We start from the raw sequence: 18,987 nt of genomic DNA, 5'->3' as shown, positions 1-18,987 counted from the left end.
ACGCAGCCACAGGCGCGCGCTTCGAGGAAACCAATGTGAGTTTTATCATAACATTCGAAGAGGGAAAGTCGGTTCTCCCGGATGGCCTCTCCATGTGCTGTGCCGCAGCCGTGGTTTTGTGATCGGTGATGGAATAGACGTTTGCTGGAACAAGAGGGTTGTAAGCGCCGAACGCTATCATTGCACGCGCGTAAATCATTTCTTCCTACTGTGCCGCACCTCACCATCTCCTGATTGAACGGTAGATTGAAGCTTGGCGTACCTCAACACGGCGGGATATGGTGCCATTGTTTCAGTATTCCTACTTCTTCCGGGGCGAGTCATAACGGAAACAGAGACCGGGACATAGTTGACAAGAGATACCCAGAACTGAAACAGAAACGTGGCTGGCATTCCAAGTCCATTCATAGTAATTTGAACCCCCAAATGTCGAAAGAGAAGATCACGCCTGGATCTGATTAAAATTCACCCAGCTCTCCTGCTCCCATTCCATACTTTCCAACCACCGCATAAACTCTCCATTATTTCCGGTCTGAAACAGTGGAGTTGTAAAGCTAGTATCGCCAAGAACTTCGGTATCCGAATTCGAACTGATGAGCGGCGCTGGTGTTAATATCGTATCAAGGATTCTCTTCAAGAATTTTCGACCTCGGTCGCAGATTGGATATCCGCCACTCTCTGGCCTTACACATCCCAAGCACGCAACAAATGTGGAGAGATCTTGAATAGTATCAGAGCGAGGGAGAGGGGCGGATGTGCCTGAGGAATTTTGTTCTTGGTGGAGAAGTTCGACGGCAATGACGGCTGCTGAGGGGATGCCGTACATACACAGTAATTGCGAGAAATCGATTTGGAAATCCCGCAGTGACCCTCTGTTGTTTGTAAGCACTAGTATGAAAGAAAACATTTCCCTTGACACCGTGAGTAATTTCGTTGAGTCCGCGCCAACCTTCTTGATTAAGGTGCGTTGCAGTAGGAAATGGTGTCCGAGATCAGCAAGCCGGATATAGGCGAGAAAGAGGAGCTCGATCGGTGCGCGCTTGATGTCCCATGGATTTTCGGGGTCAACACGGAGAAAGGATGGGAAATTCTCCCAGAGGAGGATTGCGCGTGCCTCGATGTCCGCGGCGCGAGAAACGATTTCTTCAGTGGATAAGAAGCCGAGGGAGATCTCGAGTATTTCCTCAGTTATCAGGGCATTGGAAGCAAATATTCGAGCGAACGTGCAGTGATGAATAGCTCCGCGCTGGTTCCATCCATTTGCGTCGAGGTTTGAAAGTGCATTGTCAAGGTCCAACCCATCGGACATTGTTTGTGCGTCGCTCAGGTCCAAAGGCAGCTGGATGCGACAGTATTGACGAGTCAGTCTGGGGGGACGGCCAACGAAGGATGCCGAGAATTTATCGTTCTCATAGCAGGAGACAAAGAGGCGTTTACGTAGTTCTGCCATGAAGAATGGAGTGTTTTCGTCGACTTTGATTTCTTGATGAAGGCCAAAGGCTACAAGAGCGGTCGCAAGGTATCCGGATTTTTGCCAGTTGGAATAACCTGAAGGAGGAGGCATCAGTAAACGTTGGAGTCGAGATACAGGATAGAATTGCAGTTTGCCCTCAGAGTTCAAAATTATTCAACTTGTATGAGCTCCAATCTGCGCTATTCTCTTGATATGCATTTGGAGGATGGATAGGGCAGTAACTTACTCCCTCTTGCGTGTAAATTACAATATACCACGGTATACTCGTACAACAGCCACAAATAAAGATCATTCATGATGTCAAAATCTGCACAGAAACCGATACAAGCTTCTGATGCATTGTACATTCGTACCGCCAGAGCAGCCCGGTCAACAGGTGGGTCGTCATGGGAGCAGAATATTGGGTCGCCATCTAGAGTAAAGATTTCAGTCTCAATCAACTCTAATCCGAACAGTTGGAGTTACACACCTTGGAGGCTCTGAGCAAGGAGCCCAATCAAGGTGAGAATCATTCCCACTACCTCCCAACGTAGGTCTTCGCCCGTAGTCCTCGTGGTAAACTCTTGTGGGGTCGTATTCTGGTTGAGAATAGCCGTTACCGGTTTCATTGTATTAGCCCACACCTTCTCAGACATTTGTCTGAGCCCTTCGGGCTTCTGACTCTCAAGCACTTTATGCCATGCTGACCAAATACCAGCGGCCCACATCCGCACCATCGGCTCGATGATGATGATGCCTCGGGTGAGAGAGAACCATTTGTCGATGTACTTGTCAATCTGCGGAAAGTCTTTCAACAAGGTGAGGATGGCCACTCCCTTCTCGATGTGGTATTGCGAGACAACAGATTGATTGGCGGCCGAGTTTGGCGGAAGTATGCCAATGCTGCTTTCGTTTTCATTTAAAATAGCAGAATGGGACACAAAGCCTGCCGTCTGCTGGAAGCTTATAGAACCACCTCTAAGTTGGCTGTCCGGATAACATGGAGGCCTTCGGGCGAGGTCGTCGATACTCGGTTGATGATTTGATGACCATGGCTGGGCTGGTAGACTACTGGCTCGTGGGACCCTTGGCTGGTAAACAGGAGTATTGTCAAAGGGAGGGAATTGGAGGTTCGAGAATGACGCAGAGTTGAAGTCATAGGTAGCAGCCACTGACGGCGGACTCCCCGATGATTCCGTAGCATGCGGAGTTGGCAGGGTGGTGGTTTTTGTCAATGGAGCGGGATGGTAGACACACTGTTCGGGCTTGTTGCGGCGTGCACACCGCCCGCATGTCGGCATCATATGATCGCATCGGAGTTTGCCTTTACGACATGGCTCACAGGATTGAAGCTTGCCGTTCCGGCGGTAGGAAGTGTTTAGCCTTCTGCTTTGGTGCGACATTCTGAGTCTTGACGGGAAGCAAAAGCGAGTCTGAAAAGTTGTCAACTTAAGCCTGGTTGGTGATATACCACTTCATACCATAATGAGGGGAAACCAAGTCGCCGAATTGTTGCGAGTCGAGGTTAGTAGTGTCTAGCGTTACTCTAAACATTCACATTCGGCTTGCAATGGCAGCTGACGACTGCAGGTCACCTGAAAGGGCAATACAGCTATCACAACTAGCCACGCAATGCCTCAATTGATAGAAGACTTCTTCAAGTTTTCAATATCTTGCGTAATGTGAAGCCTGAGAGTTGCCGTCGTGGGCAAGCAATTGGACGGCGGGAGGGCTCGCAAAAGGGTCACACTCTGGATCTTTGATCCGCACAAGACTTCAGCAAACGAAGTGCGCAAGAAATTGAACGGCATGATAACACACAAGCCGGCACCTTCAAGAGTGGTGGTGAGGATATCGCGGCTTTCGGTGTTCGAACTCCGCAGGAGTTGGAGCGGCCTCAAACTATGCACGGGCCAAGCAGTCAGCAACCTCCTTCGAGCTAACGCCCACTTGGGTTAAGTGAAGCTCACCTTCTTGATTGGATCAAAGTTGCGGAGTTCGCGCTCGGAGTTCCTTTGATTCGTCCACTCGTTCGTTGGAGGCAGATGACATGTACGCAACCATTAACCCCAGACTCTTTTTTATTCACGTCTTCCGGATCCGTACATCAACCCTGCTGGAGCGTAAGCTTTGCTACAAACGTATTCAGGCAGCAATGCGACTTACGGACTTACTAATGCAAAACCAGCGCCGTTGAGGCATCTCAGGCATCAGCTTTTACGTCGGTCTGGTTGGCAGACGTCGTCACTGCTGAGAAATGGGTAGGGCTTCCGATGGTAATTCCGTAGGTATAATGAATCTATATAAGAGCCAAATCTGTACGGAAAGGTGTTGGCTCCTCACCAGAATATTCACCTGTATCTAACCCCCGCTACATCCTTGTCATCACCACCGTCGATTTGCTGAGCTGCTTCTTAGCATCGTCTTCTATATTTTCGAAGCCTTTATCTCTATTAACTCAATCTATTTCTGCATCTCTCAGATCTTTCACATCACTCAACAAACTCCAAGTCATGGCAAACTCCACCTTCACCTCCAACAACGCCAACACCAGCAATGCTAGCTATGGCACCACCAAACCAGAGAAGGGTAAACTTCCATTCTACCGAGTGAGCTCCCGGAGCTCCACAGACTCCACCAGATCAACCGATGCCTTGCTGAACAAGGAGACAAAGATGGAATCAAAGAAGGATAGGGTCGTCTCTACCAAGGCAATTTTCGACTGTAAGTCCCTGCTCTCCTGTCCCTTTTATGAGGCACCAGCTGATGGCTGTTCTAGCTGCATACAAAAATTCAATGCGTCCTTCGATGTGATGGAGTCCGCATCTCCCTGTGCATTTCTCGACTCTTTTGGATCTTTCATAAGGCGCTCGGTCTGGATGGATGGCAATTGAGTTTGGCAAGACCATAAGGAACTTTAATAAACTCCACCAGTTGTGATGATACATTGAAGTGTTATATCTTAAGCTCTAGCACACGATGTGGCACCATGCACCGTACAGTCCCAACCAGGGTCCATATACTGGGCGGATTGTGTGGAGGAAGAGCCTCACTTGGATTATTACCCTTTGTAGACCATACAATTGCAATTTATAAATACCTCCTAAAACCCTATGCTTCCTTTTTCGGGATATTTGCAAGCTGTAATTTTGCCGAATTAAGTGCTCGAATCTCCAGACTCGCTAGCCTGACCTCCCTCAATGTTCTCCATTATGAGATTTCCATGACCCGAAGATAGTAAAAGAATCCCTATTTCCTTTCGCTAAGACTTCCCATCACTCCACTACCCTCGTACATTCTCATATGTTGCCGGACCAAAGGCGTTGACTGCAGATTGAGAATATTTTAGCAAAATTCCCGTAGTTAACTTGCAGGCATTGACCCGATTAAGACGCCGTGTTCGAGGTAAATTAGCTATACTAATAAGATATTTCCAAAGGAGGAATTGCGTTCGTGTAGTCCAACCGCGGCATACGTCTAAGCTGCTTAAGCCAATTGAAATGTGTTTGAATGTAACGGGCCTCAATCAGAGTACACAAGAAGGCTTCTATCTCTGCAGTCATTATAGTAAACAGCCAACCGTCTAGCGGTGTCTCAGCCTCTACCGTTCGCAAATTCACTCATACATCCATTCCCACTAGACGCACCCCCGTGCGCGCACATGACTCCATCACCTCACCACCAAATATCTCCCCATACTTGCCATATAGATATGGTCTAACTGATTTTACTATCGCCTTCGGACGCCTGGTCAATTTCCACCGATACAGAGAAGATTAGCGTAGCCCCTGCGCTCAGGATGATACTCAATCAAGAAGAAGCAACCATTCTCTAGGCCACGTTTGGTCCCGTGTTCGATGTGCACGTGCGATAGGTTCTTTTTGGATTTTGAGGCTAGTTTGAGGGTGTGCTAAGATGAGAAGAAGTAGGGCATGTAACGTAGTGATATTGGGATTATATGAAACTGAATTGTTTATTTTTGACATGCTGCTTTGATATGGACGTGGGAAAGTCGGGTAGAACCGACTATTTCTAACCAAGCGGAAAGGACAGCTACTTCGGAACCCTATTTCCGCAGTCCTCTCACCACTGCAACTCTCCGTTCGCTACCTCACGAAATGGCCCGCATATATTTCATGACTCATTAATGTCGGTTGCGTAGAAGCATCAATAACACTTCCTAGAGGACTCTGCGCATAAGCATCTATCATATACGCCCACATAGTTCTAGGTACAAAAAATCTCACCATTAACTCCGAGTCCACAAAAGAGCGAAAGTTTATATCTAAACCACTCATAATCTACAACTTCACCGCCGGCCCAGCCCTATTCCCCGGCCTCTCCACCTCGAAATCGAACCGATCTGGGATCCTCAACCCCTCCCTCCCATACCCATGCTGCTTATACCTTATGATGCTCGTCCCATCCCTCCAAAGCCACAAGTCCCCCGTTTCCTCTTGCCACTTCTCCAGTTGCGCCCGCATATCCCTCAACACACTCTCATACTCTTTCAGCCCAGCGATATTCCTTACCTCCGCGGGATCTCGGGCGAGATCGTATAACTCCTCCGCAGGACGGAAGATGTAGTTGCTGAGAGGCCGCTGGCCGATTGTGGGATTGGGTGCGTTGCGGATACTTTCAAAGGATAAGGAAGCATACAGATCCATGGCGAAGGGGAAGTCAAGACGCCAGCAAACGTTTCGGTGGTATTTGAAGCGACGGGTTCTTATGTATCGCGTAGGCCAGTAATTGGTGATCTCGTGGAAAGTGTGCGAGCCAAATACGCTGCTCCAGTTTGGATTTTCTTGGATGCTGATGAGGATTGGCAAGATGGAGCGTCCAAGACGAGGATGTGCTGTACCGGGTTTTTGAGAACGCGAGGAGTGGCCGGCCCAGTCGATGAAGGTGGGAAGGATGTCCGTGTAAGATATTAGGTTTGGGTTTACGGTGTTGGATGCTTGACCAGGGACGCGTATGAGGAATGGGAGACGGATCCCGGCATCGTAGAGAGTGGTTTTTGAGTTTATGAAGGGCGGTCCGTTGTCGCTCAGGAATAACACTAGTGTATCGCTTGTAAGACTACAGCGATCGAGAGCTGCGAGGATCATTTCAACGCCCTGGTCCATGCGGTGGATTGAACGGTAGTATTCAGCGAGCTCTTGTCGCACTTCCGGCAGATCGCTGAGGAAAGGTGGAATCTCAACATCCTCGGGTTTGAAGATACGGTCTTTAATTCTGGGATCGTGGTTTCCTTCCACATTGCCAAATCCGCCTCTTATCCCGAGTTGGCGATGAGGGTCAACGAAGCCAATCGTGAGATAGAAAGATTTGTTCTCTTCTTTCGAAGAGTTAAAGAACGCTTCTGCGCGATCTGCAATCATAGCCACGTTTCTTGACTCGCTTTCTTCCCTGACCTGCCACGGATACTTGCTCTCGGGCGCAACGTGAACTTTTCCCAGGATACCAGTTTTGTAACCGAGCTCATTGAAGATTTCGGGAGCTGTCTCAATATTGGGAGATGTCTGGAAACCGTTGCCTTCGCCAACCAGACCGTAGGATCCGTTTTGGTGCGTGTGCAACCCAGTTTGGATTACTGTCCGGCTCCCACTACAGGACGCAGTGCTGGTAAATGCCATGTCGAATTTAACTCCAGATGATGCGAATTTGTCTAGATTGGGTGTTCGAATCGTACTGCTGCCGTAGCAGCTCATTTGATGATAACCAAGATCATCGGCGATCATGAGGAGGATATTCTTTGGGGCCATGATGGTCGTTTGCGCTAACGTCAAGTGTGTTGAAAATGGAAGAAGAAGAGGACAAGTGTGTGGCAGGGAGAATGGTAAACTGTACCTTCAACGCGATGATGCTATTTCAATATTCGACGTAGTACCGTCCCTTCAGTGTGACCATTCAGTCAGGCGCAAAGATCGCCAGAGGCCTGTTCTCAAGCGTGGTTCGTTCCCGATGACCCGCATTGCTGCTCGGCTCGTCGCATTGGTGGAACCAATCGCCCATATCCTTCGCACGTCTTCCTGTTCGCTTCTTGCGCAATGGAATTCGCCGAGTCATGTTGATTTGAAGTGAATTGTAGTTACTGTTGTTCTTTAGAGGTTCGCTTAATAGTCATTACAAATTTCCAATATTTTCCACCCACCCAAGTGGGCCTACACCCTCGAAGCTGGAAGCCATAGGCATCGACTCACTGACATCCCAGTCGAAGAAATTATGTAGCTCGTTTAAGTCAAACGTAGGGAACTCGACGTTAGGCGGTACAATCTCCGAATACGGATTTCCGAGCAGTAGCTCTGGCGCAGCTGCTTGAGCTGGAAAGTCAACCGCAATGGGTTGTACTTCGGGGTGTGGTAGATGTCGAGTCGAGGATGATGATTCGAGGTGATTATGGATATTGTTTGGCGAGGCATTCAGAGATTGAGGATTCGACGCAATCGAAACATGATCGGACTCTTGTCTCTCTCGTAATGTCTTCCGAGTAAGACGGAACATCGATAGAGGATTGAGTTGATGATCGGGAACAGGCTCAATGGTGCTGGACGGGCTTGGGTCACTATCTGTGTGTGAGTAGATTAAAAGCCTTCCAGTTTGTAGGCTAGGCTAGGCATACCTGACTTCCTGAGGGGATTCTACTTCGTTTAAGTCTGACGGATCTTGGGGCCCCAAATATGCGGTCATGTCGATGCGGGTGAAACTTCTGCGAACTTTATCAAGCCAGCGATCTGCAGTGATGTACTGAGGACGGTAAGTGTCATGCAAAAGGAAGTTAGGCAAGGAGTCATACCAACGGCTCTGCAAGAGGATACATCATTGCCATTGCCTGTAAAGATTTGTTATTGCTGCGAATGAGATCCATTGTTTCCTTGATGACATTTCTAGCTTCCGGTTTCGAACGATCAAGGATTCGCGCCAAGTAGTAGAGCATCACACGGCTGCTGTTGTACGCAAACGAAGGTAGAATCGGGTCCGCTAGATACTTCGCACCATGCTGCAAAGTAGTAAAGAACAGGATTGCAATCCGTTGGGCATTCTCGAAGCAAACCAACTGAAGATGAGACACAAAAGGTTGCTGCTCGGGAGGAAATGGGAACGCTTCTCGAATTTTGAACAATTCAGGAAAGGAAATCCTGTAGAGGTCGCATATAACATGGTGGCACATGATATGCAGTAAAAAGAGGGCGCCAAGCTGGGAAGATTCGCGGCGGACATATATGTTGTCAGGGTTCCACTCCAAAACCGATGGTAAGTTCTCTCTCCAAGCTGTTATTCTTTGATATAATAGAATGAACTCCGAATTTGGTAACCAGGGCGGTTGCACCTCATCCAAATGTTTCACAAAGCTAGAAGCGTTAATCAAATGGACTAACCTTTCATGATATTTACTTACCGGAGGACCTTTTGCCAGATGTTTACTATCCTAATATAGTAGGCAGATATACCCATGTTTTCCCCTGGCTTTACAGGTATATCTTGAGGGGAAATGAAATCAAGAACTCGATGAGCCTGGAGGCACTCTGTGACACATGGGATTTGCAAAAGGAAGTTACGCTCATTGCAAGGCAGTTGGAGTTTGATATCAGCCTCGTTCAAGAGCGTAAGTTGGTCCACCCCACTGCCAGCCCATACGTCGACCATGTAGCATGCCCACATGAGCCGCCTCCTTGATTCTTTGAGTGTCACGTCGGCTGAAGGATTTGATGACTCGCGACAGAAAAGATCCGTTGACTGCTCTAGGTTGATCTGGAGCGCGTGAGACATCCGAGTTATCAGGCCAGTGAGCATAAAGGATTGGGCATAATTCCCTAACCTTGCCTCATAATCGTGGAGAAGTGCAAGCACCATCAGTCTTGTAATGGAAATAGCGCTGTACTCGGCAAATATTAACTCTTCTGCAGCCTTCGCCCATTGATTCCCTGCAGATTGGATAAGCTCACGTGGAAGTGTGCTTACGGACTCGTGATATTCGAGGGCGTAAAATCTAGCTCCTAACGCGCATATTATATGGAGCAACGCTTGCTCTTCATTTCCGCTAAGTTGGCCTAGATCGAGACTTTTCATGAACGACGGCTTATGGATGAAGGCAAATATTCGAATGGGATGGACATTACTGAAAAATGCCTCTACAAGTTTAGTAAGTCTAGGCTTGGGGGGAAGTTCTCGAGCCCTGAGCCTGTACAAATACATTAATAAAAGGCAATTATTCTAATGTTTATCGACTTACCATGATATCGAAGAGTTCTCATTTATAACGGCCGGAGAAGAGGGGACGCCATGTGAAGCTGGTAGGCGTGCTTGTGAAGAATTAGTTTCGTGAATAGGGGCATGGGAGGTTAGTGGAGCAATGCTCTGAACCCAAACGGGTTCAGGTTCAGCATCATAGACGCAAATTGCGGCCTTCTGCCAGCATTTAGAGCAAGTTGGCCTATCGCCAGAACATTTAACCTTCGATTCGCGACAAGAGATGCAAGAGCGATATGTTCGCTTCCGTTTCGTTCTGGCGGTGACTCTAACATTGTTTATTTCTTCCCTGGAAACCGGATTGCTCTCATTACTGGTGCCTTGAGAGGCTGGGAGGCAGCTTAGCTGAAGTTTTTCGCAGTTGAAACACCCATTCGGGCGCTCATCGCATTTGACCTGTTCCAAGCCTTAGTGGGTACATCTCTAAAGGTGGGCTTTGTCAATATACCTTTCGTGCACGACAAGTTGCACAAGCTGCGTCAGTAAGTATTGTTAGCGGCTAACCTAACTGGGAGCTCCTCGGCATAATCCGAGTGTGAACGTACCATGGACGGGTCGTCGACGGCTTCGCCCGATACTCTGCGAAGTAGTATCTGGCTCATTGCGATTATCCGAATCATTCACCATGGTACAGTGGAGGGAATGGAGGATGTGGAGAAATCTGGGAACTGGCAAGGGGTTGGCAGAGTGGATCGTCGGGGCTAATGTCGGCCTGTCGCGCTCGGCTGCAACCTCTTGACTAACGACGACTAACTCGGGATCCTCCACATTCAAATCTAATGCCATGCTTACGGGGAACCATGTCCAGGGTTCTGGATACCCCATGTTCTGGGATAGTTGCATATATATTTCCACACCGCACTCTGTTTTGACTTCTATCCAAAGAGCTATCGAATCGTCCGTGCCATAGACCTTTCACGTTATTGGCGTATAAACTTAGGAGGATGCTCACGAACGTCTACTTGGTCGCTTCTTTAGCGACATTGGGTGGCTTGATCCATGGCTTCGATGTGACAAGCATGGCGGGCATCCTAGGAACGCCTCAGGTTTCACCCATGCTGATGTATCAGAGTGAATTGCGTTGACATTTTGTAGTACAAGCATTATTTCAACAACCCCGGATCTGTCAAGCAAGGTGGTATAACCGCGAGCATGGCAGGTGGCTCCCTCATTGGGTCTATCATCTCAACCTTCATCAGTGACCGCTTTGGTCGTCGAGATACCCTTTTCGTAGCAGCCATTACCTGGATTGTCGGATCGACCCTGATGTGCGCTGTTCAGAATGTGGGAATGCTGATAGGTGCTCGCGTGGTGAATGGAATGGCTGTCGGACTGATTACCAGTCAAGGACCGACGTATATTGCGGAGGTCGCACCAACGCATCGGAGAGGCAGGCTGATATGCCTCCAACAATGGATGATAACTTGGGGGGTATGACTTGGCCCCACAGAAAAGAGGGTGAGACCTGCGCTAACCAAAACCCAGGAACTTATCATGTACTTCATCCAATACGGATGCTCCTTCCTAGACACTAATGCCTCCTTCCGCATTCCGTGGGGCTTGCAAATGATCCCAGCATGGGCGTTGCTGTTCGCTGTCCCATTCATGCCACGCTCTCCCCGTTGGCTTGCCTCAAAAGACAGGTGGGAAGAGGCGCACGATGTGCTCGCCATTCTCCATGCAAAGGGCGATCGACTAGATCCCCTCATCATAGCCGAACTACGGGAGATTAGAGAGCAGGTTGAACTAGAGGCCACGTATGGATCTACGAGTTGGTCTGAGTTGATCAAAAATCGGAATATCGTTCGTGTTCACTTGTGCATATTCGCACATGTGTGGAGCCAGCAAGTGTCCCCTCCGACATCCCCTTTCTGTCTATGTTATGCTGATCCTTTAGATTCTCGGGCATCAATGCACTTCTTTATTATATAGTCTACATCTTTCAGATGGCAGGACTCACCTCCAAGGCCACCCTGACCGCCGCGATTGTTCAATACGTTCTCCTCGTCGTGGGTACCTTTCCTGCTCTCATCTTCGCCGACAGGTGGTCTCGTCGTAAGGTAATGATGGCCGGATCAATTATTCTCGCATTCTGGCACTTTACACAAGGTTCGCTCATGGCCGCATATGGCCACTATATCCCTGGGGGCTTAAACGGAGTAAAGACGATCGCATGGAAAGTGGACAGCCCCCTGGCGTCGAAGGCGATCATTGCCTCCACATACCTGTTTGTGTTCTTCTACTCTACGACCTGGGGCCCAATGGGCTGGATCTACCCTCCTGAGATTGTACCCTTGTATATCCGCAGCAAGTCAGTGTCATTTGCGACAGCATGTAATTGGGCGGGGAATTTCGCCCTCACATTCTTCACGCCACCTGGGTTTCAACACATACAATGGAGGGTAAGTAGATTCCACGTCCCCGTCGCAAGTCTCCATTAACCAGTCATGTAGATGTATATGATCTTTGGGACCCTTATGTTGGTTGCTTTGATTCATGTATTCTTCCTATTTCAAGAGACGCGTGGCCGAACGCTTGAAGAGATGGACGAGATATTCAACAACGAAAGTATTTGGGCATTCCGCGTCAAGTACCAGAGCCGGCTGGGGCGGGATATTGAGGAAGCGAAAGCAGATCTGGATAGTGGGAAGGCTGCGGTCATTGCTGTTGAACTTGGCCAGGAACCTACCAGGTAATGATGCCAAAAATTGAGTCCGGCAGAAAATGGTGGTTTTGCAATGGAAGAGAATGTCGAATCCCGTCGATTCAAATAGTCTTGGGCCGAATTTCCTTCGCCCTACCTGCACTTTCATAGGCAAACATTTGTCTCCACTAAAGCTAATTTCTTCGCCTACTTGACTATTTATTGCCCCTTCCTAGCTCTTACATATTTCGATATTGCCACACAACCAAGCTCAATCCCAAACAAACCTTCTTAGTTCACGCGGTAGCTTCTGAGATACGGCACAATGTTGGGAGATCAGCCACACTCAGCCATTATTGAGTGAGTAGTTTTATTTATTCTTTACATATTGGAGAAAGGAGTGGTAATTTCAGATTTAGTGCAATCAACTTGGGGCAATACTCGGACTTAACAGTCACCTGTGGATCAGACACGTTTCTCGTTCACAAGGCCTTTGTCTGCCACAGCTCTACTTTCTTCCAGAAAGCATGTCAATTTCCAGGAAAAGTATTCTACCGTTTATGTTCTTCTAATATGGCTATTAACCCGGTGCAAAGGAGGCTGAGAACGATCACGTTCAGCTTCACGATGAAGATCCCGATATGGCTCGTCGCATGATTACCTTCTTCTATCTTGGAGACTACGACCCTACCTCGTGTTTCAACATCACCAATCTTACGAAGGTGCCGAAGGGTTGCGGAATAGCTACCTACGACACAGTGATCCACAACCGCTACCTACGTCATGACCAGCCGGCCAATAAATCTATACACGACAACAGTGGCTGCGCTTGCATTTCTCCTGACCCATGCCGAAACGCCCAGCAGGACATTGTCCGACCAAAATGGGCACCTATGGATGCAGTCCCTTGGTTGAGAGAGTTCTACTTGACGCATATCGCTCAGGTCACGAATCCTCTGCTTATTCATGCTTCTATGTATGCCATGGCAGACAGATATGGTATCCCGAAGCTTACTGCATGGTCCAAAAAGAAATTTGCCGACACTATTCATGACCACTGGGATTCAAAGGACTTTATTGATGCGGTAGTCCATATCTACGACTCTACCCCTGATACGGACCGAGGATTGAGAGATGAAGTTGTCAAGGCGCTTAAGAAATATTGCGGATTTGACGTGGCAAAAGTTCCAGGATTTGAAGCGAGATTGCTATACTTTAACGACTTGACACTCACTATGCTGAAGGAGTGGCCGAAGCAGGATTAGGGCAGTGACTAAACCGGAGGTGAACTCAGAGTCTCGGAGAGAGACAACGGAATATACCACTCCTTGCTAATGGCCTTCAAAGCGTTTCGCAACATTGGGGCTTTTCCGCCGGGATTGCCACCACCTTCCCAAATTCTAAACGTGACTTCTGTTTAGGAGAGACTCTATATAATCTACCCTTAGTTCAAGTCACTGTCCTGATTCTTTTAAAACTCTTCGAATTCCAACATAACCAATCGAGGGGCACTATAACCCATATATTCAAAACACATTGGTCTACCACTCCTAATATAGTAGCGTTTGTTATGCCGAACAACCTTCTAACGAGGTAAGTTGCCCTCTATCTTGACCTGGATTCCTCACACTCCCTTGTAGAGCAAACAACTCTGGAGATTCCTCAAATCTTGCTATCACCCGTGGCGAATATATCTCCAATATGCCCAAAATTCGTTATCTGTACAGTGTCACATCTCTTCAAGCAGGCCTACACCTTCCCAAATACTAGAGTGAACTGTTTTTCCCATTTTCAGCTCATCCTTCTTACTGGATACTAATGTTCGTTTAGGAAGTAGCAAGTGATTCAATTCCATTCCTGGCAGGTGATTCACTTCCTGTATTACGACAAATACGGCCCTGTGAACAGATCAGCCGTCCCCCTGACCTACCATCGCAACCACAATCTGAACAAGCACTACAAAGACTCCTTCCATACTTGTATCGTCACCTCAACAATTCCTCTTTAAACCCACCGTTAAAGGATACCGCAATGTGCGACTGTGTGGCTCACATCCACTAGGTAAATTCGTTAGCCAAACAGTGTTAAATCCCCCAGATCTTCCTTCCGGATCCCGAGTCTATGGACGCATAGACGGCATCGCACAAGTATCCTCCCTCCCTAATCCACACATTTATGTAGGCCCTTAGCGACAAATACGACATCAAAAGCCTATGTGAGCGCCTGCGTTTTAAATTTAGACACTGACTCCTTGAATCATTAGGATACGGAGGACTCTAAAGATACAGTGGCTACGATTTTTGAGTTCCTGACGCTGGAGAATTGAGCGCTTCGGGATGTGATGATTAGGGCTTTTCGGACGTAATTAGCTTCAATGTGAGGAATTTCCGGAGATTGAAGAGAAGTTGTGTTTGTACAATGAATTGCATCATGCGGTGATGAAGGTTTAGATGGATTGCGGTTCTAGAAAAGATAACGAGTAGAAAGAGACGGGAGGAGTAGAAACTCTGTGAGAGCCCATTTCAAGGGGTTTCGAGACGGTTCAGGTATCTGAGGTAGGCGGTTCATTTCTAGGTTTAGCTTATTGCTCTCGGACCCCCTCATCATATCAGTCCGGATTATTTAATACAGTTGGAGTAGTATTCGAGTCGCTTTTGGGATCTGGAGGGAACAAACCGCTCGAGGCCTTGAAGTTGGCCTAAGCCATCCCTGTAATTGTACAGATTTCTTTCCAAATACAAGGCGCCTCCTTACAGTTACACTTCCCCAACTTTCCAACAACAAAAAAACTCTGCATCAATTGGTTTCCCGCTCGTACGTTTGAGCTCGGCTACTATAGGCGACTCTAAGATTCAAAGGCTAGTAAAACTTCGACTACTGTAAAACTGGGTGATGGTGCAGCGGAAGGCTGTTGTCTTGATATGGAGCCTCTAGGGGCAGCCACGATGTATAGAGAGGTACAGGCACTAGTAGATAGTGGCTTGGACGGATTACAACTACGTTTGACTGCCCTACGTTTCTCAACAGTTGTTTAGGGAGACAACCCACGTGCAAACTAATTGCTAATGCAAGGATATTCTAAAAGCAAAGCACCTTCCGTCTCTGTAATCGATCGCTACCTAGCGTTTCCTCCGCTATGCAATCTATCGAAATCCAAGTGCGGGGTAGATTAAGGAACCTAGCAGGGGATGCTAGACATAACCTGGTTTTCTTGAAGCTGATCGTTCATAACCTCTTCTTTCAATTCGTTCTCTTCCCCGTCACGTTTCAAATCCCTCCCTTCATCTGGACACAAGTCCGCTGCTACGTCTCTATCAATACCATCTTCCGAAGATGATGGCTTTGACCCCTGTAATACTAGGTGTACCCCAGAGTTACCGGCTGGAGAAGGTAATGCATATCTAGTCGACGTCATGGGACGAATTGTAGCCCCAGTAAGCTGATGGCTCCGGTGTTTTATCTGACACCGAGGGCCAATGGATGCATAGGAAAGGAGCTGAGGGCAGACTACCCCGCGATATCCGGAATTATTTCTGCATCAGCGGGAAGAGTTGAAGTCGAGATAAGACTTAGGCGTTGCTCGGCGCAGGATGGGGGAATGCTTGGTTGAGCTCCTTTCTGCTTTCCAGCCTCGTCGCCGCGAGATTCAGGACAGCCTTTTCTTTGAAATCATCTCTTCCAAAACTGGGTTAAAATGGTTACGCTCGGCATCAACGCGTACACGCCGCAAGAAACCATTGAACTAGTATCTCGTGCAGGTGTCAAGAAGGGCAAGATGCGGCTCGATAAAGTATTCCTCAGCTCAGTTTCTGCTGGAGCTCTTCTATCCTGCGTGGCTGCCAGTTGCCTCAGTGTGAATACTGCTCCTTGGTATCAAGAAAATGCTCCAGGGTTAATTCGCACGATGGGGGCCTTCGTATTTCCCTATGGTTTAGTCCTGATCGTCCTCACTGGGGCGGACCTTTGCACTGGCACATTCATGGTAAGGAATGGTTCGAGTCCCCGATTTCATTTAATAGCTGCTGACCGTATTGTGGTAGTATACCACAGTTTCTGTACTTCATCGCCGTCTCTCGGTATATAATATGCTTCTCCATTGGTTCATCACTTTCTGGGGGAATCTTGCGGGTTCATTATTCATCGTTGCTATAATTTTTGGATGTAAGTCCGGTTTCTATTTTCTCGCTCAGCGTAGGCTTACGTTGAAGTAAAATCCCCGTAAGTCTCTAAAACACTACCACGTAACACTAACGCTTTCCCAGATGGCGAGGTCTTCTCAGCCGAGCCTTACAGAACTGAGGTTCACAATTTTGTCACCAAAAAGCAAGTTACACCCACCTTTCATGAAATTTTCCTTCGTGGCATTGGCTGCAACTGGCTCGTCTGTCTAGCCTGCTTTCTCGGCATGCAAGGTCGCGACCTGGCCTCCAAAGTCCTTGGTATCTGGTGGCCCATCTACGCATTCGTTAGTTTGGGCTTTGACCATGTTGTCGCGAACATGTTCTTCATTCCTATGGGCATCTGGCTAGAGACGCCGAAGTTGAGTGTTGGGTTGTATGTCTGGAAGGGGATTATTCCTGCGGGATTGGGGAATATTGTTGGAGGGTAAGAAATCCTATTTCTTGAGACTTTGCTACGAGAAATGGCATTCTTTGGACTCGAATTTACGAGTCCGTAACCTTGGCTTTCAGCTCTTTCGCTGGAATAAACATCAAGCTGACTGGAGCAATTTTTCAGCGCCCTTTTCTGCGGAGCGTACTACTGGTACATGTACATTCTCATGCAACCAGACATCCCTGTCGATGGCATGTACTACGACCGAGTCGAAGGCATTGAGGTCAAAGGACCGCGCAAGAATTCCGACGATGAGGAGAGGAATGAGTATTCGTACAAGAACCATGACCGCCGCAGGGACGTTGCTGATGTACCAACCATTGGAGTTTCAACGAGAGCCTAGTTTAGATTTGAGAGACGCCAAATTTGGAAATTCATGACTGTGGGCACTGGCGGATTTATCCATGTGCAGATATGAGAGCAGACACATACTGAATCTATTTGCTAATAATCATCAATTCCGTCCGCAGAGTTCCTTGCCCCCTGAAACTGGTCGTACACACAGTCAGCTTCTTATCGTCGATGTTGCACAACATGCGATGGTCAGCCGGAAATCCTGAAGAGGAGGGCAATGGAACCCCTCCGACAAATCTGGGGTTGAATGGAAAGCGGGGGAATCCTGTAAGCAGTAAAAGTGCAGTTCGCGCCGAGTCTTTAGGATGTGTGCTAGCATCACCCATTTTTATACATATCGGGTCCGTGGGTACTCTACCCTTGTCGTTCGCCCAATCTCCTACTACAGGGGTAAGGAAGCAAGCTAAGGGGAAGCTGAATTGCCTAGGATACCTGGGGTACTGAATACGGCTGAGATGCAGGTATTCTCGCTACGAGGGTTTGACAGTCCCGTAGCGAAGCTGCCTGTTTCGTAGGGAACGGCTGATGTCTGAATTAAATCCCGTCCCCTTTCTTTAGCTTGGATGTCAGGCTTGGATGTCAGCTGCCAACCGTGTGAGCCCTCTGCGACCCGATGCAGATTATCTTGCTTCCAATCATATGATGCGCTTATGTCTCGCGCTTCGGGGTTCCATCTGAGTTTCCATCTGTCCAAATCAAGATTCTAACATGGAGGGCACCAGGGACAGTTTGCTGAAAACCTTGTTCATGAATGTGCCCATATGTCCCACCTTGGATGAACCATGATATATGTGGGTAGGAGTCAAGTCCTATTAGATCGGTCCTCTGGAAGAAGAGACAGTGAATTGAATATAGGCTGAACCTGGAAAGGGAGGATACCTTGTGACCAATGCCAAACCAAACTCACTTGCGGGCTTTCTTTCCTTTCTCTACTCCCCCCTATGTGTCTATCTACTATCGGCAACCTACTTTCCACCTATAAACTTCCAACTACGCCCTCATTTACTTTCACCCAATATTCCCAATCTTCCTCAACGTCTCACTCAGTCTATTCTTCGGCCAAACCACCGAGCCAACATCTCCAGGCGTTTCAACCCTCCTCAAAGCCTTGACGTCAATTGAATCTAGTGTACTCGCATGCGTGCAATTCAACTTCATCTTCGGAACTCACTCATCTCCACCCCCTTCCCTTTTGTCAAAGAATTCTTCGCACCGGCTGGTTTTAATACGCCATTTCTGCCCCAGCCCAACTCCTTGTTTTCGGTCGTCGTAGTCTCGGCTCATTGCGGAATCGAGAAAGCAGACGGCGAGGGTGCCATTAAAGATTGAGGGGAGGATGGAGGTGGGCTGGTTCGGGGATTGGAGCGTTGGTGGAGAGGCTTTAAGTAGACTTAGTGACTTGGTATGGATGGAGTATCACATATTCTTTCCAACGCGAAGCTAGCTAGTGAAGAAGGGAAAAGAGGTAACATACCATTCTTTTGCATTACACCTGTGCTTTTTTAGCCATTAATATTTGATATATTAAACTCAATCCTCTGCAAGAATGCCACTCGTGAAGCCATTCTCGTTTCGCTTGGTATCGGAACTGCCTCGGAATCCTTCATGGAATGGACGCCTGGAACTTCGAACTCTTCATCGTGAGGAAATGACAGAAAACAACTGTTCCTTG

The 18,987-nt window shown here is 48.0% G+C and overlaps 7 protein-coding genes across 7 annotated transcripts; 3 read left to right on the top strand and 4 right to left on the bottom strand.

The window, feature by feature from the left end:
• Window positions 1–334: 334 nt before the first annotated feature.
• On the bottom strand, window positions 335–3,346 carry BDR25DRAFT_97671 (uncharacterized protein). The gene is made up of 4 exons (XM_033699325.1): window positions 2,935–3,346; window positions 1,944–2,886; window positions 1,701–1,886; window positions 335–1,548 (listed from the first exon to the last, which is right to left on the bottom strand). Exons 1-4 carry the CDS (start codon window positions 2,935–2,937, stop codon window positions 443–445), a joined length of 2,238 nt encoding a protein of 745 aa, XP_033541091.1. The 5' UTR covers window positions 2,938–3,346; the 3' UTR covers window positions 335–442.
• A 2,408-nt stretch (window positions 3,347–5,754) lies between these two features.
• Window positions 5,755–7,218, bottom strand: BDR25DRAFT_337501 (alkaline phosphatase-like protein; the record flags this gene model as incomplete). The annotated part of the gene is made up of 1 exon (XM_033693193.1): window positions 5,755–7,218. One exon carries the CDS (start codon window positions 7,216–7,218, stop codon window positions 5,755–5,757), a length of 1,464 nt encoding a protein of 487 aa, XP_033541090.1.
• An 847-nt stretch (window positions 7,219–8,065) lies between these two features.
• On the bottom strand, window positions 8,066–10,111 carry BDR25DRAFT_381369 (uncharacterized protein; the record flags this gene model as incomplete). The annotated part of the gene is made up of 4 exons (XM_033697712.1): window positions 8,066–8,200; window positions 8,250–8,805; window positions 8,853–9,635; window positions 9,687–10,111. Coding segments are annotated over 4 exons (1,899 nt in total), but the record flags the coding sequence as incomplete, so codon positions are not given.
• A 536-nt stretch (window positions 10,112–10,647) lies between these two features.
• Window positions 10,648–12,399, top strand: BDR25DRAFT_381359 (putative sugar transporter; the record flags this gene model as incomplete). Its single annotated transcript, XM_033697711.1, has 5 exons — window positions 10,648–10,749; window positions 10,799–11,134; window positions 11,189–11,547; window positions 11,601–12,105; window positions 12,157–12,399. 5 exons carry the CDS (start codon window positions 10,648–10,650, stop codon window positions 12,397–12,399), a joined length of 1,545 nt encoding a protein of 514 aa, XP_033541088.1.
• A 365-nt stretch (window positions 12,400–12,764) lies between these two features.
• BDR25DRAFT_242779 (uncharacterized protein) lies at window positions 12,765–13,612 on the top strand (the record flags this gene model as incomplete). The annotated part of the gene is made up of 2 exons (XM_033685792.1): window positions 12,765–12,893; window positions 12,944–13,612. Coding segments are annotated over 2 exons (798 nt in total), but the record flags the coding sequence as incomplete, so codon positions are not given.
• Window positions 13,613–15,982: 2,370 nt separating this feature from the next.
• Window positions 15,983–17,304, top strand: BDR25DRAFT_296867 (formate/nitrite transporter family protein; the record flags this gene model as incomplete). Its single annotated transcript, XM_033688964.1, has 4 exons — window positions 15,983–16,329; window positions 16,388–16,508; window positions 16,610–16,952; window positions 17,085–17,304. Exons 1-4 carry the CDS (start codon window positions 16,042–16,044, stop codon window positions 17,302–17,304), a joined length of 972 nt encoding a protein of 323 aa, XP_033541086.1. The 5' UTR covers window positions 15,983–16,041.
• Window positions 17,305–17,718: 414 nt separating this feature from the next.
• On the bottom strand, window positions 17,719–18,802 carry BDR25DRAFT_361751 (uncharacterized protein; the record flags this gene model as incomplete). Its single annotated transcript, XM_033696474.1, has 8 exons — window positions 17,719–17,898; window positions 17,926–18,018; window positions 18,056–18,124; window positions 18,178–18,247; window positions 18,328–18,447; window positions 18,487–18,662; window positions 18,715–18,755; window positions 18,790–18,802. 8 exons carry the CDS (start codon window positions 18,800–18,802, stop codon window positions 17,719–17,721), a joined length of 762 nt encoding a protein of 253 aa, XP_033541085.1.
• Between the last annotated feature and the right edge of the window lie 185 nt (window positions 18,803–18,987).

This window comes from Lindgomyces ingoldianus, assembly GCF_010093535.1.
Source record: "Lindgomyces ingoldianus strain ATCC 200398 unplaced genomic scaffold BDR25scaffold_47, whole genome shotgun sequence".
NCBI lineage: Eukaryota > Fungi > Ascomycota > Dothideomycetes > Pleosporales > Lindgomycetaceae > Lindgomyces > Lindgomyces ingoldianus.
Note: the sequence above shows the minus strand (reverse complement) of the source record. Positions and strands in the feature narration are given on the sequence as shown.

What these genes read in the sequence shown, in the direction of transcription:
- BDR25DRAFT_97671 (XM_033699325.1), bottom strand. An exon ending in CCTTGCTCAGAGCCTCCAAG is followed by an intron (nt 1,887 to 1,943) that starts GTGTGTAACTCC and finishes TCTTTACTCTAG; the next exon opens with ATGGCGACCCAATATTCTGC. An exon ending in TAATTTACACGCAAGAGGGA is followed by an intron (nt 1,549 to 1,700) that starts GTAAGTTACTGC and finishes CTCCTCCTTCAG; the next exon opens with GTTATTCCAACTGGCAAAAA.